The 24,020-nt window shown below is 40.0% G+C and overlaps 1 protein-coding gene and 1 long non-coding RNA gene across 2 annotated transcripts in view; one reads left to right on the top strand and one right to left on the bottom strand.

Annotated features, from left to right (window-relative positions):
- LOC132113080 (uncharacterized) overlaps positions 1–24,020 on the top strand; it is a 216,963-nt gene that overhangs the window by 179,715 nt on the left and 13,228 nt on the right. The window lies entirely within an intron of this gene.
- Positions 1–24,020, bottom strand: part of LOC132113077 (peroxidasin-like) — a 68,858-nt gene that overhangs the window by 20,538 nt on the left and 24,300 nt on the right. Inside the window, exons 4-12 of the mRNA XM_059520892.1 lie at positions 21,907–21,978; positions 20,968–21,039; positions 18,526–18,597; positions 17,532–17,701; positions 6,298–6,415; positions 4,843–5,012; positions 3,600–3,872; positions 2,378–2,494; positions 1,349–1,507 (exon numbers count right to left, since the gene is read on the bottom strand). Coding sequence (XP_059376875.1) covers positions 1,349–1,507; positions 2,378–2,494; positions 3,600–3,872; positions 4,843–5,012; positions 6,298–6,415; positions 17,532–17,701; positions 18,526–18,597; positions 20,968–21,039; positions 21,907–21,978 — 1,223 coding nt within the window. The remainder of the gene's footprint in view (positions 1–1,348; positions 1,508–2,377; positions 2,495–3,599; positions 3,873–4,842; positions 5,013–6,297; positions 6,416–17,531; positions 17,702–18,525; positions 18,598–20,967; positions 21,040–21,906; positions 21,979–24,020) is intronic.

Here is a 24,020-nt window from a genome sequence, read left to right on the forward strand (position 1 = left end):
TAATAAAAGTGACCTAATAATAATAGCCAGAAAATAACAGGTCTACATTAATTGGAAATGCCAAATACTCTTAATAATGACAATATTTAATGATTCTGTCAATATGTCTGGCTATAGTCCTTACATGCTTGACCTCTTTCAACACTCCATCGTCTTATCGCCTTATATTTTTACACTTAAGTACTGTTGTCCAGTAACTTGTTTCCATTATTTAAGAATTATTTTATTTATTTGTAAGGCTGCTTTATGTTAGATTTATGTTGTGTTTAATGCCTTTTAATGATGAGACTTTTTTGGTAATCAGGCTCTCAAAAATTATGTAAAAATGTGGATTTAGATTTATCATCCAACATATCGATTATCAGCTTTCATATCTAAAGAATTATCGGTTATCGGTATCGGCCAAAATTTTCATATCGGTGCACCCTTATCGCAACACTTTACTTTTGAGATGGTACACTGCAGGTGATGAGCAGAGTTGCTTTTCTTCAAACATGATGCTTAGAATTAAGGTTCCCGTTTCTCAGAATCTGAGGGTCCTTGTGTTTTTTTATTTTTTTAATTCCAAGGGTTTTATAATGTGTTTTCACTGAGGAGAGGATTGAGTTTGGCCACACCACCATAAAGCCCAGATGGATGGAGTGTTGCAGTGATGTTTGTCCTTCTGTAATATATGATCATAAAGCTCAACTAGACTGACCATCAGGCTCTTGGTCACCAGTCATTGAGGCACAGATCTATGGAAGGCTGCAGAAAATTCTGCTGCACTGAAGTTTCCCAAGAGCACAGTGGCTCCCAAAATTCTCAAATGGACAAAGTTTGACACAACCATGACTCTTCCAGGAGCTAGTCGCCCAGCCAAACTGAGCCTTGTCTAGGTCTTTGCTCTGATACGCATTGTCAGCTGTGAGGCCTTTTATAGAGAGGGGTGTGCCTTCCAAATAATGTCCAATCAATTTAATTTACCACAGGTGGGGTCCAATCGAAGTGTAGAACCATCTCTGCAATGATCAAGAGAAAAGGGAGGCACCCAAGCTAAATTTCAAGTGTTGTTGTTGTTGTGATATTTCAGTTTGTTATTTTTAATACATTTACAGACATTCTTAAATTCTGTTTTCACTTTGTCATTATGATGTTCGGAGTGTAAATTAATGAGAAAAAAATCCGGCTGCAACATAACAAAACTGAAAAAAAGTGAAGGGGGGTCTGAATACTTTCTGAATGCACGGTGTATTTCGTAACTGTGAACAGAACTTTTCTGTGATTTTTGACATGCTGGCTACCTCTCGTTGAACATGCAGAAATAATCAATGTCAGAAGGTGATTTATATTGTAAACAGGATCTCACCGGTTTGCAGGATGTTGAGATGAACAGCTGCTCTGACAGTCCCAACAGGACTGACCGCCTGGCACTCGTACTGGCCCTGGTCATGAAGGGCCACGCGGCTGATGCGCAAGCTGCCCGATGAGAGAACAACGTGCCGTCTGTCGTTAGGCAGGGAGCTGCCTATGGTAGGAGAACAGAGTTTTAGTGATTTTGTCCAAGCTGAAAACTGTCAGACAGCAGTTCAGTCATCTTTAAATGTGTCCTTGTGGCCTTTTAAGGAAAGTTCAGAAGAAAATTAAATTCTATCTGAGGAATGCTATTGATTTGGACTCATCTCTCAGTTAGTGAAGACAAACAAAAATCATGTTTACAGTACATGCAACTGTGTAGGCAGTGTTAGAATGCAACCAATCAGAATTTCAGAATTTGATCTTTGTGAAAAAGTACACTTGTACTACACAAATATAAGAATGTACACTTGTAAATTACTTCAAATCTTAAAAGCATATTTGTCTTAATACTTGCAGATAATATGAATGAAATATAAAGCTACTTAAATGTACTTAGACTTTCTTGACTATGCTTCTTAACACACTTTTATAAAGTGCACTTTGTAATAATGTCTGATTAAAAGTTGTATTATTTATTTTTATTTAATTGTAAACACTATGCAATTAAGAATCCAACTTATTCATTTAAAGTGTATTAATGTACTTTTTTTTTTTTTTTTTTTTTTTTTTTAAGTATGCCAAAATTGTACTTTTTTTCATATGGGGATTTATCCCTCCTTCCAAATCGAGAGACACATTTCTGTGGTTATTGATGGCAAGCCATTGAGCTCAAACTTGGAACATTCGTTTAACCTTAAACAAAACCATTGGATTGTACTGATGCCCTAAACTGTTTAGATGCTATGTTATCATTTGTAAAATTAATAAATGCCAGTTGGTCAGGTTTTTCCAAAATAAAAATGCTGACCACACTTGACTTAGGCAGACTGGTGAATAGTGTAACAGGTCAAACAGACAAGGTGGCATTATGTCATCTCACCGCCGCGAGTCCATGCTATGACAGGCTGAGGGTAACCGCTGGCCTCGCAGGGAAAGTCAACTGTATGACCCTCCAGCACGGACTGGTCCTGAGGGGTCACTGTGAACTGAGGACGAGCTGAGGAAGAAGAGAAAAGAACTGAGAATGAGCACAACCAAAGACTGGCAGAACGACAGACAGAACTGATCTTTCACATCAAACAGGTACAAGCTTTGGAACAACTCGAAGAAAAAGAAATAAAATTGTTACAGCCAAATGTATTAGATTTTTTAATTATATATATGGTTTGGCTCCAATCTTAATTTTTGATTTAGTATTGATTTAAATGTAATTTCATACTTATATATATATGTATAATTGATAATAAAAAGACATTAGCCAAAGTGGTACCTAATGCACATCACCAACATGTGTTGGGGCTTTTTACAACCTTATTTCATCATTAAAAACTAAATTAGCTTTAATATAAAAGCTGAATTTTCATTAGTAAATCTTAATTTTCCGTTATGTCTTAACACACACACACACACACACACACACACACAATGCACTCAAAGGATTTATTACCAAATACCATTTAAACAAAATTGTTTCTATTAATTCTTTGTATGGGGAGTCTTATTTGCTTTTATTCAAACTTTTAGAAACCTTGATTTCTGATTAGCCCAATGTATTTTTTTTTTTTGTTTGTTTTAATACACTATTGGTGCTTTTTGAATAAGATTACATAACGCCAAATATCCCTTGCATTTTGAAGGACTGGATGTTTACACTGAACAGTATAAAAATACATATTTCCCATTTGACTTGCATCTGTTCTCAATTAGAGCTTTTGTGCAACTTATAGAAAATCCACAAATGAGTTAAGCCAGAACTCAAATAAAGAAATATATTATATGTATACATATTACATTTTGTTACATAGTAACAATATCTAATAGCTGCTTTGAAATTATATGTATAGTGAAAAGCTCTACATACAAATAAACATGACTTGACTCGGGTTACCTGATTCCTGGCTAATTTTTTACTTCCATTCTTCACACTGTACACCACGGGTCATTGTTCTTTCAATTACTTCACAACTGCCACCTTAACATCATAGTGAATGCCACCTTTAGGCAACCATTACTTGAAAATTAAATATAATATACAAGAACCTAAATGATTTAAAACAGAATCATGATTATTAACCGATGAAATCAATTTCTGCTTCACTTACCCTGTACTATGATATACGCAGTGGCGTGGATGGTGTCCACATTGTTACTTGCGAAGCAGGTGTATTGTCCCCCATCGGCCTGATTGACGTTCTGGATGTAGAGACCTCCTGAAGGAGTGATGTTGATCCGGGGGTCCACTGGGAGGGCTGTGTGGTCTCCTTTGGTCCAGGTCACGCGTGGCTGTGGCTGGCCCGTCGCACTGCACTCCAGGGTCACGCTCTCCCCGACCAGAACCTCTGTATTCTGCGGCTGGATCACGAAACTAGGTCGAGCTGGAGAGAGAAACACCTCCAGTTAGTTGCCTCAAAACACAATGCTGTCTGCAAAAAGACTGTTGTTAAAATAGTCTTCACCAGACTGCCATGCTACCTAGAGTTATCCATGAAAATTTACACAAAAAATTTTGTTGTATAGTCACCAGTGATGCGCGGGTCAATGTATAAACAACCCGCACCCGACCGGCGTTTTCAACTAACCCGCCCGCAACTCGGACCGCAAAAAAAAGGAAAAGAAAATATCGTACCCAACCCGCTTCCTGACCCGCATTTTTTACAAGTAGTAAATGCGTCGCCCCTTTATATTAATTTAATTACTTAAATAGGCTATAGCCTACAGGATAATAAGCGTTATGACCGCACACATAAAGCTTACCACAACGATGAAATGCACTTTTCATATGGATTACATAATCAGAGAGTAGCCTATTTATTTTGGTTTTAATATTTTCGTTTAAAAGTAGACATTTCAAGCTTTCTGTAATATTGCCTATATTTATTTTTAAACCCACCGACTAAAAGATTAAGACACTACCTGACCAAAAATATCACCTAAAGTTTCTACAGCTTTTTTCTTAGCTATTTCAGAATTCATAATTCAGTACGCCTATGGACGTATCCGTGTATTTATTAGGCAGGGTCAAATAAAAAAGCGAGACAAATGCTCAATTTGAGTGAGGCAGGACAAAGGGTAAAATTGCTGTCCAGTACAAATGTAAAGCGGGACAGATGGTCACTCTGCCACTCTGCCGTGACACACAGCCAATAAAGTGTAGACCTATGTATTTCATAATTGTGTCTAGTACTATATAAATCACAAAAGTTTATTTGGCACCTTTATTTCAAACAACCCGACCGACCGCGACCTGAATATCATAAAAAATATTTTTGGATGACTCCTAACCCGCTCATTTTGGATCAACCCGCGCATCACTGATAGTCACCGACACGACCCTATCCCACTCACCTGGTGATCTGAAGTATCGCAAGGTGACCTCTGAGGTCTTCACCTCTCCGGCCACGTTTCTGGCCATGCACTGATAAACGCCCTGGTCTGTCTCCCGTGTGTCCTGGATCATCAGAGTCCCATCTTCCAGAAGATTGAGACGCGTGTCGTCCCTCATGTTCAGAGCATTGCTGATCAAAAAAGATTTTCCTGTTTATGCACATACCCTTCACATATTGAGGATAAAATAACCAAAATATTTTATTTTCCCCATCATATACTCATATTCTTGTCAGTCCAAACATGTATCACTTTCTGGTTTACATGGAACACAAATGTAGAGATGCATCTTAATTTGCCCAGACTGTCAACCCCCGGAAAAAAAAAGCAAGAAAAAAATAATCCGTGCGACCTATCATGCATCATATTTAAAGTCTTCTAAAGATGCATTTTTTTGTCAGTCTGATCACAAATAGACTATTTTAAATTGAGGTGAAACAGGGTCTAAACATTTTGAGCTTTTTGACCACGCAGATGTGAGAATCAAAGATGCTGCATATCAATCTACCATGACTCGTCACTGCTGATGGGGAACACAGTCATGGGCAATTATACAAAGATAAAAACTACTTTGACTTCATACTTTGGCTCAGGCATTTCAGAATGGCCATAACAACATTTCAGGCTCTGTGCAATGACATCAGTTCATTGGTTAGGCAAGTTATGCCATCTCATTACACAAAATCAAATTACTTTTTTATGCGTATGGAGGAATTTATTTGGTAAATGTGTTTCCATTACCTATTATTCGCATTTACTCTTTTTCACACAAGTCAAAAACCATCTCAAGCGAGCGTAAAAACTTTTTCAAATAAAGTTTTTTTTCATCACTTGTTTCTGATGCGATACTTCAAAATGTGCATAAAAATAAGGTGATATAAACATAACTAGTGACAGTGAAGATCATCAGTAAAAAAGAAAAAAAAAAGGCTTTATAAAATCTGAAATTCATAAATCCTTTAGCGAATCTAGACAGGTGGTGCTGGGGGAGGTGGAGGGTTTCAGAGTAACTTCAAGCTCATTGGCTGCAAAATCAGCAGAGACAGGTTGTTCCATGTAGTAAATTATGTGATTGCTAGCAGATTGTGTTTAAAAGACCTTTCAGTCTGTGTCATCTAAAATTTCATGAGTGAACTATATGCAACAGCATGTCTGTGTATCTTGCTCTGCAACATCAGCATAGCAGAGCAGATCTATTCTGCCAAGTCTAAATAATACTTTTATTGTGTTTTTGTCATTTTCAGAGAGCCTCATTATGGAAAGAGCTCTCTAGAAATACTGTAATATTTATTATTCTATATTCCATGAAAAACAGGCTGTATCTGCTTTGAGTAACATGAAGGACAATAAAAGACAGCAGTGTATTTCTAGCTGAAACTATTCATTTAAACATGTACATTGAGGGAGGGAGCTTACTTGTTTCTGAGCCAGATGATCTGAGGTTTGGGGTTGCCCTCTGCCCTACATGTGAAGTATACAGTGTTCCCAGAGGTTACGTCCACATCCTGCGGCTCAGATGTGATCCGGGGAACTTCTGCTCCACAGTAGAGACACATTCAGATGAAACTAAATATAAGTGTGTCGCAAAAGATGAGGTGTGAGGAGAAGTAAAACAAGTTTAATTTGGTCTGTAAAAGCTTTTGGAATTACAGCACTCAAGGTTTATTTGTAGTGGCACTTTGTGCCTGCTGGAAATAATGTTTGACATCTCCCTCTTGCCTCACTTCCTCTGAACTGGTTTGGCTCCCTGTGTTGGTTGACGGCCAGGCACGAGGTGATTGTGTCTATGGTCACAACGCCCATGTGCCAAACCCCAAACATTACCCACCAACACCGATGTGCACATGGTGAAATTTATTCCTGAACAGTCTGACAGAACTGTGAAACTGTTTCTACTGGCAAAACCAAACGCCTGGCTGCACTCTGAGTCAAAGTCCTTGCATATAACAGAAGTGGGACAAAAATAACAGAAGTTGCTATAGAGTGCTGCAGGGATGATGCATTTACACAACATACAGAACTAACAAATATTGCTACAAGTGAAAACCAAAACCTGGAAATGAGTGAGTATTTTATCTCTTTGGTTTCATTACCCTTAAAGGGTTAGTTCACCCAGATAGCAAAATTATGTAATTAATAACTTACCCTCATGTTGTTCCAAACCCGTAAGACCTCCGTTTATCTTTGGAACACAGTTTAAGATATTTTAGATTTAGTCCGAGAGCTCTCAGTCCCTCAATTGAAGCTGTGTGTACGGTCTACTGTCCATGTCCAGAAAGGTAAGAAAAACATCATCAAAGTAGTCCATGTGACATCAGAGGGTCAGTTAGAATTTTTTGAAGCATCGAAAATACATTTTGTTCCAAAAATAGCAAAAATGACAACTTTATTCAGCATTGTCTTCTCTTCCGTGTCTGTTGTGAGAGAGAGTTCAAAACAAAGCAGTCTGGATATCCGGTTCGCGAACGAATCATTCAGTTCACCAAATCGAACTGAATAGTTTTAAATGGTTTGCATCTCTAATACGCATTTATCCTCAAATGACTTAAGCTGTTAACTTTTTTAATGTGGCTGGCACTCCCTCTGAGTTCAAGCAAACCAATATCCCAGAGTAATTCATTTACTCAAACAGTTCACTTACTGAACTGCTGTGAAGAGAGAACTGAAGATGAACACCGAGCCGAGCCAGATAACGAACAATAGACTGACTCGTTCACGAGTGAAGAACCGGTTGCATCGGTTTTCGGATCACCAGTAGTTCTTTCGGATAGTTCGATTCAATAAACCGGTTGAAGAAAACGGTTCACCGGTTCTTTTGCGCTCGATGTAATGGCGTCATTTGCGATGATTGCCCTTGATTCAAGCCTTCAGTTTACCCACGCTCATAACACTAGCACAGAATCAGTTCAGAATCAATCACCAAAAGAATCAGTTCGGTTCAGACGCTCTGTGTGTCAGTCTGCTTCACGCTGAATCACACATGCGCAGTATCATCAGCTCCTCGGTTCTCGAATCAGACGTGTCTGACAGAAACGGTTCTTGACTCGTGAACGAGTCATTATCTGGCTCGGCTCGGTGTTCATCTTCAGTTCTCTCTTCACAGCAGTTCAGTCAGTGTACTGTTTGAGTACATGAATTACTCCGGGATATTGGTTTGTTTGAACTCAGAGGGAGTGTCAGCCACATTAAAAAAAAGTGTTGAATGATTCGAATGAAAAAGTGAATGATTCGTTCGCGAACCGGATATCCAGACTGCTTTGTTTTGAACTCTCTCTCACAACAGACATGGAAGAGAAGACAATGCTGAATAAAGTCATCGTTTTTGCTATTTTTGGACCAAAATGTATTTTCGATGCTTCAAAAAATTCTAACTGACCCTCGGATGTCACATGTACTACTGTGATGATGTTTTTCTGTCCTTTCTGGACATGGACAGTATACCGTACACACAGCTTCAATGGAGGGACTGAGAGCTCTCTGACTAAATCTAAAATATCTTAAACTGTGTTCCAAAGATAAACGGAGGTCTTACGGGTTTGTAACAACATGAGGGTAAGTTGTTAATTACATAATTTTGCTATCTGGGTGAACTAACCCTTTAAGTCAATGGGTTCTCTTACGAGAGTTCTCTCGTACTGCGTCTTAGCTAAGACGCTACGGGAAAAGTCTCTTTTCACGAAATACAGAAGCAAAAAATTATCCTTAATTTTGAATTTTTGTAAAGCGCATTTGCAGCAGTACACAGCCATAGGCGAGACGGCTCGCTCGCTCATTGGCTGCATCTGCGGCAAGTGCACAGCCTATCGAGCGCAGGCTGATGCAATATCAGACCAATAAGGGCGCTTTGCTGCGCTCTCCGGCGCCTCTATCCTTTTTATATATCCTTGTGTGTGTTCGCCCTGCGACGCACACTTGTAAAAGAGCTGCGTCTTTTTAAAGATGCCCTCGTGCGGCTCGTGTAGAGCCCCGCTCAGCAAAGGAGACCATCACGTCATCTGTGTCACCTGCCTGGGTGAGGACCATGCAGCGCTCGTGCTCGCTGCCGGCGGCTGCCCTCCAGCTCTACCGAGCTCGGCGGTTCCCTCCGCTTCACCGGCCTCCCCTGCATCGCTTCCCGATGGTCAGCGCCCGCTGTCTGCCGCCGCGTCCTCCGAGGAAGTGGATCTCAGGGCCGCGTCGGAGGAAGAGGACACGTGCTCTCTGCTAGCTTCGGGCAGTGAGGGTTGGGCGAGCTCCGCGGATCTCGCGCCTCCTGCTCAGAGGCCCAGCAGACGAGCTGATATCGACAAGGAGCTGATGCGAGTGCTCGAGTGGTCTGCACCAGCGCCCCCTTCTCGTTCCCGGCTGGATGGTAGCGGCGTTGCCATCGAAAGCCTGCCGCATGATGTCATCGCTGCTCGCACGGATCTCCTCTGCTGCTGGGCAGGCTGCGTCTGCGCTACATACGCTGCAGATTTTCCAGGGCGATCTCCTCCGCAAACTGGATGAGATGGGACCTGAAGCGATCTGTCTCGCGGATCTGAGGAGTGCTTCGGATCTCTCCCTCAGCGCTACTAAGTCCGCTGCACAGGCCATGGGACGGGTTATGGCTTCCGCTACGGTGGCTGAGAGGCATTTGTGCTTTCTGACATCGCAGAGTCTGAGCGCGCTGCATTCCTCGACGCGCCGCTGACTCCTGCTGGCCTCTTCGGATCGTCTGTCAACAAGTTTGTCGAGAGATTCGTCGAGGACCAGAAAGCGTCACAGGCGTTCAAGCACTTCCTGCCAAAGCGCTCCGGTTCTGCAGTGAGCCGCGCTAGGCCGGCCCCACAAAGCTCTCAGTCAGGCCCACCGCCTCCAGCTGAGTCATCGCGACAGCGTCAGCAACACAACTCGGGACCCCGTTCTCGCTCTTCCAGCCATCACCCCGCACCGCGGCAGAGGATTACGGTGAACCCGGAAGCCACGAAGTCATCCTAGCACTGCTAGGAAATCGCCGGTGTACGAGTTCCGCTGCGGCCGAGCTCTCACCCAAGCGCGCCGCTGTTGCAGTTCCAAAAATTGTGACTGTGTCAGTGTCTTCTGCAACGCGCAAGCCTGCACGAGTGCCCACTTGCCTGCACACAAAAGCCGTTATCACGGCTACCCACACAGGGCTCGTGCCTATTAAGATCGACTCAGGTCGGTCGCGCGCCACATAGTAAACGTGCCCACTCCTCAGTGCCCACAAACACTATGTCACACACGGCGCATGGTTTCTGTAAAAACGAAACCCGTGCACATACGCACTGCCCAGGCAGACAGCGAGTCGAAAGCAGTAAATGTGCACACTTGCAGCCCACAGTTACTCGCAGACATCACGAGTCCCACGGGACCCGCTCAGCCCTCCCTCAATCGGTTAAGCGCCGGGACGGGGTCGAGGAGGAGCGATCTGCCCGCTGTGATCAGCGCGCTCCCCGCCTCAAATGCCACAGGCGTAACGCCCATGGTGCACGCACCCAAGCGCCGCCGTTGCCCAGTCAACAGAGCGCGCTCCGCATTCAGCCCTTAGCCATTCATGCAGATGCATGGTCAGCGCTTCCAGGGGTTTCGGATTGGGTGCTAGGCATTATAAAGAGAGGCTACTCGCTACAGTTTTTTCGACGCCCTCCGTGCTTTTTAAAGCGCGTCGAAACTACGGTCAAAACAGAAGTAGCACACATACTTCGGGCCGAAACATCAAAACTGTTGAGCAAAGGGGCTGTAGAGCCTGTGTCTCGAGCTCAAAGCGAGGGGGGGCTGTACAGCAGATACTTTCTAGTGCCCAAGAAAGACGGGGGTCTCAGGCCCATACTGGATCTAAGACAGCTGAACAAGGCATTGGTGAAACGCAGTTTCAGAATGCTTACGACCAGGAAGCTCCTCGCACATATTCGCAGAGGAGACTGGTTCATGTCAATAGATCTGAAGGACGCGTATTTTTAAATACAGATAGCGTCAAGTCACAGGCGATACTTGAGATTCGCCTTCGAGGGCCAGGCATACCAGTTTACAGTCCTGCCGTTCGGCTTGTCCGTAGCTCCTCGTACGTTTACGAGGTGCATGGACGCAGCGCTCGCTCCTCTCAGACTCAGAGGCATGCGAGTGCTGAACTATTTGGACGACTGGCTGATTCTGGCTCAATCACGAGCGGAGCTCGTGGAGCATAGGGCCGTTTTACTCGATCACCTCGAGAAACTCGGTCTCAGTGTCAACTGGACGAAGAGTTCGCTGAACCCCAGTCAGACGATACTGTTTTTGGGTATAGCTCTGGACTCACGTTGGGCATTCAGCGCACGGCGAGTTCTCTCCGCTGCGGCGCGACAGTTTCGCTCAGAGAATGTCAGAAGATGCTGGGTCTCATGGCCTCAGCATCTCCAGTTCTGCAGTTGGGCCTGCTCCGCATGTGCCCCCTGCAGTTCTGGCTGAAAGCACAGGTACCGCGCGGAGCGTGGGTATCTGGTCGACTGCGTCTCAAGGTCGATCAGGGCTGCGTTACGGCCCTGAAACCCTGGACAGCAAACGACTGGTACCAATCAGGTGTAAGCCTGGGGACTTCCTCGAAAGTGAAGATGGTGTCGACGGACGCCTCCACTTCGGGATGGGGAGCGCTGCTCGAGGGCAGACCGTCCTTTGGCCTGTGGTCAGAATGGGAAAAGCTCCAACATATCAACTGTCTGGAAATGCTGGCAGTGGAGAACGCGCTGACGCGCTTTTGTCCCCGAAACAAGGGCCGCCACGTCTTAGTCCGTTCGGACAACATGTCTGTGGTGTCCTACATAAATCGCCAGGGCGGTCTCGGGTCTCCAAACCTGTACAGGCTGACAGAACGCCTCCTGGTTTGGGCTCAGCGCAACTTGCGCTCGCTGAGGGCAGTTCATGTGCCTGGGCTACAGAATCTGGGTCCAGAAAGGCGGTCCAGAAACAACATTCCCACATGCGAATGGTCTCTACACCCGCAAACAGTCCGGCTGTTGTGGGAGAGATTTGGCAGGGCGGAGGTGGACCTCTTCGCGTCCCACGAAAACGCTCACTGCCCCGCGTTCTTTTCCAAGAACGAAAGCGCGCTGTCACAGAGATGGCCGTGCTGCCCGCTTTATGCTTTCCCTCCCGTCTCCCTCCTTCCGCATGTGATAGAACAGGTGAGAGAAACGAGATGTTCAATACTGCTTGTAGCACCTTTTTGGAAGAACCAACCATGGTTCCCAGATTTGATGCAGTTAGCAGACATCGCCCCGTGGCCAGTGCCGTTGAGGAGGGACCTCCTCTCGCAGGCCAGGGGCTCGATTTGGCACCCTCAACCGGAATTGTGGTCCCTCCATGTGTGGGCGCTCAACGGCTCAGGTTATTGCCCTGTCTACCCTGTCGGTGTCAGGAGAGGATGGAGACTCGAGTCTTCTTTGCCCTGTTAGGGTTTTAAGAGCTTATGTGTCTCGCTCCGCTGTCTTTCGACAGACTGAGCAGCTGTTTGTCTCGTTCAGTGGACGTTCCAAGGGAATGGCTGTTTCGAAACAGACTCTATCCAGATGGATAGTTGACGCCATAGCGTTAGCTTACGCTTCCAGGGGCCTTCAGTGCCCACTGGGCGTCAGAGCACACTCCACAAGGGGCGTCGCCTCGTCGTGGGCGTGGTCTACTGGGATCTCCTTGCAGGATATATGTATGGCGGCAGGTTGGGCCTCGCCGTCTAAATTTATCAGGTTCTATAACCTGGAGGTTCCCGCCTTGCAAACAAGGCTGCTGTCGGTGTAACCGTATCAGGGCCCTGATGGGAATTCTGAGTTCGTGAGCATTATGCGCTGCCGACTGTTATATGGGCAGTATTGCGTAAGACCCGCATTGCCACATTGGTCAGGCCTTGCCTCGACTGTGTGATGTTGTATTGCCGCATCTACGGGTGCTGCTAGATACGGGACGGAAGCCCCCCCCCCTCTCCATGAAGGGCGCAGAGCAGCCAATGAGCGAGCGAGCCGTCTCGCCTATGGCTGTGTACTGCTGCAAATGCGCTTTACAAAAATTCAAAATTAAGGATAATTTTTTGCTTCAGTATTTCGTGAAAAGAGACTTTTCCCGTAGCGTCTTAGCTAAGACGCAGTACTCGTTTCCTCTTCTAGAGAGAACCGAGGTTACGTTAGTAACCGAGTACGTTTTTGGTTGAATGTCTGAAATAAGACTTGGAAAAAAGTGGTCTTTCACAAGTGTCTAAAGGACTCCAGAGGTTGTCAGAGACATCGTCATTATAGAAAACTGAAAGAGTTGTCCGAAGCTTAATGTTGGTAATGATGAAGTCATGTGACTTTATTTATAGTCTTTGTTTAAGCTTCAAAATACATAAGTTGTGTTCATTTGTGGAGATCATCATGATGAGCAAAACATGTAAGAATCATAAACTTTTGATGGTCACAGAGCTTATTCAATTCAAAAGCCAATTGGGTTTTTGTCAAGGGAACCAAGGCAATATCAATTTATGGTTTCAGACTGGCCTACAAAAATACATTATCACTGTAGCATTCTATGTACTGTATAAGAATGTATGTATTCTTACCCTCAGACTGATATGATTTTGAGAAAAGCAATAATTTAATCACTGAAATTAAAGGCAGTATATGCTTATTCCCATTCAGGACTCAAATCTTGCCTGGGCACTCTGCAAAACCAATCTTCTTTCGTGTGGCAAACAAACAAAGAAAGAAAAATCATGCAATTTTGCAATTCCAAGGAGATAAGTAAATGATTACAACATTTTTTGGTGACCTTTAATTTTCCTTCTATGACTAACTTTTGCTTCGCATTGCACAGTGTGGCAGTAATGTCACAGGTCCTGTGCCAGTCCCAGAGAAACTGCAGCTGTCTGGTGGGCTGGAGCTGTGTTTTGACAGGTGCCTCAAGCGTCTATGTGCTGTGTTTAATGCATAGAGGGGGTGGAAAAGCCATACGGTGTTAAACCCATTCTTCTACAGAGCCAATAGGGGCATTTTATGGAGCTGAAACAAGCCTGAGCAAGTCTATTGAGCACAACTGCTGCTGTGGCTCATGTAGAGAAACCTCTACTGCTGCTCAGAGGTCACCCAATGGAGGTCACTGCAGAGATGTAGACGTAAACAATTACTACATCAATTATTAGTTTTATTTATTTTTAACAGAACATAACAATAGTAACTAAAATAGTAAGTTTAATAATTTATTAGAAAAAATTTAATAAAATCAATTAATTGAATTAAATGAGTTCCACCAAATAAACACTGCTGCAACTGTAAGAATATGTTTTATTATCTGACGGTTCTAAGCGTTACATGTTAACAGCCTTGAAATAGCTTCAGTGTAGTCCATTACATTTTGTTCATAGCTTGTAGCGCAGCAGCTAACTACTTTTACTGTGGATGGTTTGACAGTAGTTTGAGCACTTGAAATTATAAAAGGCTTCCGTTCCTAAGCACTGTAAAACTGACAAGAAAAAAACAATGCCACAGCAAAATACCTTTTTAACTGTGAGTCATGTAACATATACAGTGGAAAAACCATCAGATGATTTCCTTTAACTGTAAAATAAAATGTATTTATTTTAGCAAGAAAAATATACAAATTATTATACTGTTTATAGTGAAAAACACCATAAATCAATTTTTAAAAGCCCTGCATGAAACATCATATGATTATATTTTAATTTAATAGTTTTGTTCCTTCTTATTTTTGTTTTCAGTTATGTACATGAGGGTGTTTTGTCTTATATTACCTGCTATTTAGTTAATGATTAATGCTTATTGCATTATTTTAGTCTTGTGTGTTATCCTGATGGTGTTTTGAGTTTATGAACCTTTGCAGTGTCTTGACTAGAGGTCGACCGATATTGGATTTTGCTGATACCGGTAACAAGGTTGGACCACACTGGCCAATACCGATTAATTAACCGATAGTTTTTATTATGGATACTGAAAAAAATTAAATAAAATTGTGCTTCATTTACAAAAAAAGAAAAAAAAACACTGAACCATACTAATAGTAGTAGTAGTTTTAGTAGTAGTAATAATAATAATAATAATAATAACAGTAATAGTAATAGTAAATGTTGAAATCACCACACTCTAATAGGGCCCTATGAAATCGGTTTAATTTTTTCCTAAATTCCATTTTATTTCCAAATTCTGTTATTAAATTTTTCTGGATTCTGTTTTTTTTTTTTCATTTTAATTTTAATCCACTCCTTTTTATTAGTTAAAGTTTATTAATCAAAGTAAGTCTAATTAAATAAAATCATGAAACTTATACATTTTCAAATGAATTTAATAAATGTTTAACAAAAATTACATGATAAGGGCCCATGAAATTATATTTTTTTTTTCTCACCATACGTTTTTATTGTTACCAAATTCTGTTTTAGCATGTCTAATTATTTGAACGCATAAAACAGCTTACTTTATCTTTTTTTTTTCTTAAAGAAGCCTAATGATTTTTTCCCCATCACAAATTATGTGTGTATTTATATTTTTATTGTTATCAAATCAAGGCACTGAACATTAATTTTATTTGTCTTTTAATTATTTAAAATTAAGCAAACTTTTTTTTTTTGGCAAACAAAGGGGATTTACTATTATTACCATATTTTTCGGACTATAAGTCGCACCTGAATATAAGTCGCATCAGTCCAAAAATATGACATGACGAGGAAAAAAAAAACATATAAGTTGCACTGGACTATAAGTCGCATTTATTTATAACCAAGCACAAAGAGAAAACATTATCGTCTACAGGCGCCAGAGGGCGCTCTATGTCTTCAGTGTAGACTACAGGAGCACTTTGGAGAAGCATAGAGCGCCCTCTGGCGGCTGGAGACGGTAATGTTTTCACTTGTTCATTTCTCTCGGTTCATGTCAAATTAATTTTGATAAATAAGTCGCACCTGACTATAAGTCGCAGGACCAGCCAAACTATGAAAAAAAGTGCGACTTATAGTCCAGAAAATACGGTAGTTGTAACATGGAAGAAATGTTGTGTGATTATTCCTTAAAAAATAATGTTTGTTTCATTTTAGTAGTAGTAGTAGTAGTAGTAGTAGTAGTAGGCCATGTACATTCCACTGAACAATAGACTTCAAAACTGGACTTTTATTTTGATGGGTTGCAAAATAAGTGAATACCTTTACAATTTTGTGCATGTGATATGATGCTTTTGCTCAATTCAAACGGTCAAATGCTCATGAAGTGACTCTTGGAGCAGTTCTGGAAATGTTCTTCATGTGTTTTCGTCCTCATTTAGTGAGACGGCAGACGCTGAAATCACCGCAAGCGTCACGCGCTAAACTGTGAATTCTGTTTTTATGAATGGATTTTCTTCATTGCAGAAATCATAGGGCCCTACAATTCCACCAGCACAATGTTTACTCTCGCACTTTAACTGCTTATATTCTTGAACACTTAATGATTATCTAATCAGAATGAAAGAGCAGTGCTGAGTCTAGGAGAACTCACTGGTATAACACACACCTCTGACGCATCGCGTTAAACTCGAGCAGCGGTCTAAAACAGTTTATTTAATCACCAAACAGACACAAGTTTACTTCAAGAATGAACAATGAGTCAAAGATAAGTTTGAAGTTCAGTGTTTAAAAAAATGGAGCAAACGATCTATATTATAACTCTATAAATGAAGCATACACTTTATTAGAGCCACAGAAAGACAAATGTTTCGATGAAAATACTAAATATACAATTCATTATGTACATTAACAACTATTCGGGGGGAATATAATGTAATTTAATGGAAAACTGTGTGAATGGCGCTGATGGGTCTGATGGTGCTGTCAGTGATTTCAGCCACTAGAGGACACTCTCGAACTGTATAATGAAAGCAGAGCCTTCTCAGCCGCTCCAGCAACAGACCCAACCCGGGAAACTATCAGCCGCTCCAGCAAAGGACGAAATGCGGAAAACTATCGTGATGGTTTTATGACGATAACCGATTGTTCCAGCAATCAATGATTGGTGCCGATTAATCGGTAAAACCGATAAATCGGTCGACCTCTAGTCTTGACCATGTTTTATGGCCAGGCCACTAACAATGAACTCATCAATCATCAAGTGGCTTTCTATTGTGCCAGTTAGTACATTTAAGGTACAAACGTACATTAAGATTATATTATTTAATTAAGTAAATGGTTATAAAATACACAGGAACCAATAACTCCTTTTTACCATAATTTTTTACAGGATTTTTCCGGTTTTGTTTTTCAGTGAACACTGAACTGATAATAAGCCCCATTTATCTGAGCTGCTTTTTTCCCAGATGACAATTCTGACGTCAGAAAGCCCAGTAGAGTTTACCCGTATTTGTTTCACAGATGGTTGAAATGAAAAAAAGTCACGTTTGACCGTTCACTCCTTCCAATGTTTCACGAGGAGGTGGTGTAGCATGCAAACAATGACACATCTGGGAAATCGCTCCATAATCCAGCTCCCCAAACCAGATCAGCATCTGTTATTTATTATGATGACTAACATGTTCAAAGACTTTGAGTGGTCCCATTGAGCAGAATCATGTGGATGCGGTGAATGGGGGCAGAAGCTTTAAATCTTTCAATTATTTAGTGTCAGTTCATCATATTTTTTTTAATAATGTGTAGCCTATATTGCTGCGTGTTTATGTGTTAATGGCCTCACCACAGTTGAGCTCCTCTGCAGTGAGAGTTGCGACCGAGCGTCCATGCAAGCGGCTTGGATAGTCGCATGTAGCCGCGGCTTGAGCGTTACCAGACTCTGCGTACTGCTTCAACAGATCGGCTAACCACAGCAGTTCACAGTCACAGTGCAGAGAGTTTGAGTCGAGGCGCCTTAAAACATACACAAACACAAAATGAAAATAACATTTTTTTCAGATCTTTGGTTAAAATAACACTGGAAAACAATGTTATATGATCAAATCACTGATACATTTGTAGCAATGTTCGTTGGGTCAAGATGGTAACCCTCAGTCTTTCTAAACTCACATGCAACAACTGTTTTTTGTACCTCTAATCCTAATCGTTGCCCATCAAGTTTTAATATCTTGTCTCGAATGGCTGGTAGGAGGTTCAGATATCAACACAAAAACTGAAACATTTTCTTTGATATTTAGTAGATTTCAAGTTATTTAGTACATCAAAACATTGAAACTCCTAAAATTCTAAACTGTGTTAATAAATATTTAAAAATTACTTTTTAACATCCTCATCTAAAGGAATGGTACTAAAACATTGATATTAAACAGTAGTTAACTGAAATTAAAACCATGATTTTATCTATTTATTTATTTTTTTTAAGTTTTGGTAAAGCAGGCAGGAGTTCTCATGTGTATTTAAACTTTATTAAAATGTATTTAAATAATAATTTATTAAGAACATTTTTTTTTACACTTTTGAATAAAAAAATTAAATTGACAAAAACAAATAAAATTACAACAACTTCAAACTGAAAATGACAACCAATTCAACATTTGAATAAACATCTCAAAAATGTTAAAGCAACACTGCACTAAATATTTTAATTACATGTGTCATTTATAACGGATTTGCAGCTTAAGTGGAACGAAAGTTTTAAATTTTTAGCTAAATGCAAAGACAACCTCTGAGCAAACGTCTGCTTCACCCAACCGTAAATAACCTTGAGCAATACTCACAGTCTCTTCATGGACTGCAGCTGGGAGAAGGTTCCTAATGCAAGATGAGTAATTCTGTTGTTGTGCAGAAACCTGCAATAGACATCAAGGAGAGAGGTGCACAGTTTCAAAACTTGTGTATTTAAAAATCAGGCATAGAAAATCCGTGACCTGGACAAAAAATAATAAAAAAAACAACAACAACAACAAACAAGACACGTGCCTTAAAGGCATTACTATACTAGTGCAGATCCCTGATGCATGTGTAGTGTTGTATAATATTTCACAGTATTACAATTTTATACTGTATTTTTGATTAAATAAGCACAGCCTTGGTGAGCAGAAGAAAACTAAACCGAACAAAACATAAAAACTGTAGGCCTAATTATTCCAAAATGTTGACCAGTAGTTTACATGCTCTGTGGAATAGAGATGCAAAGATGAAGGTCCACAGGGATGTTATTATTTTCTACCAGATCAGATGGGGTCACTTTCCCAGGGATGACATTACGGTTCACAACTAGTCAAATAAACAACAAAAAGCATTGTTTGATTGATCAGCATCCAGGTGTATATTCTTTATACCTTTTCACTTCTTCACCAGCAGTGAACTGGTCCCTAACTCACGTGTTAGTCCCTGTTTATGTACGAGTGCCTTTCCCGTCATTGAAAGACATCAGAATGTGTGTGGGTGAATCCAGCGCCACAATCTCCAAACATTTAGGATTCGGGTCAACAGAAAGAAATGAGACTGTAATAAAAATGATTTAAGCTGCTTGTACCATTTGAGCTCAACAACACAGTCCACTTAAAAATGTTAAACTAATCTATTTCTGCTGGGTAGTGGACTGTTAGTTCCCAGCGTGCTCTGCACAGAGCTGAATCATGAGAGGAAATTGTGACATTGAGTGCTATTTTATGTGTTTTTAAGTAAAGAGAAAGACCTAAACCTTCATACTAAAGTCACTCAATGAGAAAAAGCTGTTACTAAATAAGTGCAGTGGCATGTAACTAATCAAGAGTTCATGTTACTTACAATTTGTTAATACTTTGTTAAAGTATAATGTAGACTTATTTAATTGTGCATCTTCGTTTTTACATTTAGGTGGTCTTAGGGTAACCATATGTCCCCTTTCTGAACCTAAAAAAAATGCATCCGGCCAGGATTTCAGGTTTTGAGGCTTTCTACAGTCGTTATTCATTGTGTAAATTTTTTTAATCCTGCTTCCACTGTATTTATGAGCATTACCGCCTGCTCCCACAGCGTGTGTGTCCACTCCTGTGGTTTGTGTCCAGTTTTGCTAACATTCCAATATTGCATATCATTTTCATGCATCAGGCAGCCGCCATCAACATGTGGAGTATTGAAACCACTTTTGAACGAGTGCTCGTGGTTCACTTTCGATTTTGCAATCATGCATACTCTATGTAAAGGAAGCACATCTTATGAGATCAGATATTTCTCAATGAGCTCAGGATGTGTTGAGCAGCAAATCCTCCACCATAGTCTGTCAGTCATCTCTCCTTATTCACGACTCATGATTAGTCAAATCTGACTCCTGCAGCTCGTGCTGGATGCAGGGCTGCCAAGTCATGGGCTGCTTTTAAACCATTTCCATGGGTTGATTTTCTCCGTGGGTTAAAGGTTTAAAATGTTGCATAAATAACATGTGACTGAAATGCTTGTATTGAAACATTTAGCTACGTTTATGGTCAATCTGCATAACTGACTGTATTTTGAATTTTGATATTTGTAATATGATCTTTGCACTAAATTGGGGGCTACTTTAACCCCCACAAAACAAAAATAAGGTCATCCCTACTCAACACATGGGAGTGCAAATTGCACCCTTCATTTTTTTTTTTTTTGGAATAGTTTCAACATTGGAATTTGGAGGAGAACAATTTTCATTCAGAGAAATTTCTAATTTCAACAGAGAAATGTGAATCTTAGTAAACATGTTGTACACAACTGGCATATTTAGATATTTATAAATTTTTATGTAAGTATCTGTTATAAGATAAGATCAGATTTTCATCATGTAAATATAAGAATCTGCACCAAATTGTGTATTTTTACCCAGTTTGAGCCTGAGGTGTTTTCTATGGAAGCCCGTTTCCTCCACTAAATAAAAAATAAAACAAGCTGATTGCGACTTTTTATCTTGCAATTCGGACTTTTCGCAATTATCGGTTTAAAACACACAATTCAGACTTTTTTCTCACAGTTCTGATTTATAAAGTCAGAATTGTATGTTATAAAAAAGTCACAATTACGTTGTTTTATTTTTTATTCAATGGCGGAAACGGGCTTCCATAGTTTTCCTCCTCAAGTTTGAACTCCATATTCTCACTTTATTATACTATATGAGCCTTAAGTATAAAATATGATACAAACAAAAGCACTTTTATTTAATAGGTCATGGTTTGTGTTGTGTGGTCTGAGATGCATGCATAACTCACAGCCGCTCCAGCTTGGGAAGATGAGAGAAAGACTCCGGCTCCAAAGACTCAATATTGTTGAAGTGCAGGTATCTGTGAGACAGAGTCACTTTGTTTTACTTGCCATAAACACAGTATCTAGAGCTTTCCTCAAGTTTAATTTGACCTCATTTTGAATGCTATTACCATGACATTTTCTGAGCCTAATGTCTGTCAACAAAAACTTGTCCAGTACTTGTTTGACTTCCTTAATCTTATGCATTTTCAACTAGAAAACAAAAAGCAGGACTGTTTTATTTCTTGAGAACTTGGATGGAGACCATTTTTTTCTTTTCTTTAAAACAATGTGCACCAGTTAATCATGTAAGATCAGGGACATGTTTTAGGAAAGCAAATATGCTCCAATTGCAATTCTTTTTGACTTGAACAAAATGAACAAGGCAATAACACATTTCGGTGACAGTAAATAACTCTTGCTCCAAGGCAAATATACTGTGGGTTTTGAATGAGGTCAACAATAACAGAGTCAAAGGATCATGGAGAGTAATAAGAAATATTTGAGGTGACGGCAAAATGTGCTTATGTCTTCTTGGCACATCACAAGCCGCACCAAAATCATGGATTCTTTTTAAGCTGAATAAAATAAAATGCACATAAAATATCTTTAATTTGTAAAAATATTGGATCAAAATGCATCATATTTTTAAAGGGAAGGCTCACCCATGTATCTTTTCTTTTGCTTTTGTTTATTTATTTGTTGGTTTTTACAATGCAATTTCAATAATAAACCATAACTGGGTATATTTTTTCATCATAATAGTGACTTCATTATATGCACTTTATGTTGAGTTTTCTGAAAGCGTTACAATAGCTTTGCCTCATAAATTGGGTGAACTATTCCTTTAACTTTAAGAGATATTAAAAACTAGACAGGAGGTGACAAGGCAAAAGGTTACTTACAGTTGTTCTAGAGAGACAAGGCCCTTAAAAGCTTCTCTGTCTATCGCCTGGATTTCATTCTTGTACAAATAGCTGAAAGGATTATTCAGGAATTAGTACATAGTGAGTGTCAAGCATTGAGGGATCTCCTATTTTTAACAGAGAAAATAACAATAAAACATGCACAACATGTACACACAGAAATAAAGATCAAAATGGACTTTTAAATCAAATAATGCCGGAATAATAGCAAAGAAAAAAAACCCTGTTGCATATTGACTGTATACTGATAACAAACAAGGGATGGCTTGTGGGAAGCAGAAATGAAAGTTTGTGGTTTTCCCGTCCAGGGACAGTGGGCTGTTGAGAACCAGAGCATAGTCACATAAACCACATGATCCTGTGACCTTGAGGACTATGACACCATCCCACAGGAAGTATATGCTGCAGATATGCTGTGTCTTCCCATACAAGTCTTCAATATTTGCATATATAAGCACCACTCAAGCAAAGCACTAAGTTATGAGAGCTGTTCAAGTTGAGAATCTGCAAAGAATATTATTGCCGTAATGGGAATATCACACAGACCATGCTGAAGTCTGAAATCATTAGGAAAAAATGTTTCTATTTTTATCAATATTACTCCATTGATATGTATTTCTCTATTGATATCAATTAACAATTTAAACAAAAAGTAAAACTGAAAAAAATGTATATGATTAAGTGAAAATTGTTACTCAAAATGTCCTTAAATGTATTGAATCCCTAACATTTTCTATTTTTGTCCTGGTTTCAATGATAAAACAAAAATAGACTTTTGGACCCCACTATATATGTAAAAAAATCCAGCTGGTGACTAATTAAATTGTCATATTAGTTCTTCTAAAAAGTTGTGGGACGTTGTGAGTGACTCCTAACCCTAAGGTTGTGGGTTCGAGTCTTGGGCCAGCAATACCACGACTGAGGTGCACCCCAGGCACCGCAGCATGACTGCCCACTGCTCCGGGTGTGTGTTCACGGTGTGTGTGTGTGTGTACACTGCTGTGTGTGTGTGCACTTTGGATGGGTTAAATGCAGAGCACGAATTCTGAGTATGGGTCACCATACTTGGCTGAATGTCACGTCACTTTCAGTAAGATAATATTAAGATTTAAAGTTTTAGTTGTGTGTTTTTGTTGTTTAAACTTTATACTGTATATACAATTCATTTTATTTAAGTTTTACGTATATTAGTACATACATTTAAACTAAGTATAAATGTTATGTAAATATAAAACGGGAATAAAATCAACCCTTTGTAATATATCATTTCTCAATAATAACCCTGAAAAAATGTGAGGTTTTCTTATGCAAAAACCTGTTGAATGTATACAGTATCTGAATTACAGTGGTAAAATGCCAAACCAGCCACAAAGCAGGTAACAGTCCCTTTGTCTGGAGGACTGGCCAGACCACTGGACCTTGCTTGAGTAACCAGAAGAGAATTATTAAAGTACTTTTTCAGACAACTCCACAGCTGGACATCATGACTGTGTGAACTATCACATATGTCTGATGGTTGTACCACCCAAGACCAGTTAATAAATGAAATAATACTCAGCCTGAGACTTCGAAAACTCAGTATGTCTATCTGGAGTGACACACTAGTCTGTGAAGTCAGTGTTTGTCTTTTGGACTGTCAGCACTAGAATAACAGAGGGCTCTAATTGTTCAGCCTCTTGTAGAGATTATTTAAGCTTCACACATTTTTTTGCTTGTTTTGGCAGTATAGCTATGTTGAAAAAAATAATAATACATCAAAATAAAAACAAATAAATAATTAAAATAAATAAATAAATAATTATATTATATTATATTATATATTATACATTACATTACATTATATTATATTAAAGGGTAGGAATGGATGTCCCAATAATAATATGTAAAGAAATGATAATAATTAATGCCACAATGCAAAATTTATCATAATGGTGATAAAAAATGCTTAATTTTCTTAAAGCAGAAATATTTATTTATTTTGATTTGGGGGTGAAATATGACCAAGACATATTTTTGACAAGTTGGTGAGATTAACCTACACATACTTTACTCTTACTGTATTCTCTTAGCAGCTGAGTTTAGATGTTATCTAG

This window comes from Carassius carassius, chromosome 32 (genome assembly GCF_963082965.1).
Source record: "Carassius carassius chromosome 32, fCarCar2.1, whole genome shotgun sequence".
Taxonomy (NCBI): domain Eukaryota; kingdom Metazoa; phylum Chordata; class Actinopteri; order Cypriniformes; family Cyprinidae; genus Carassius; species Carassius carassius.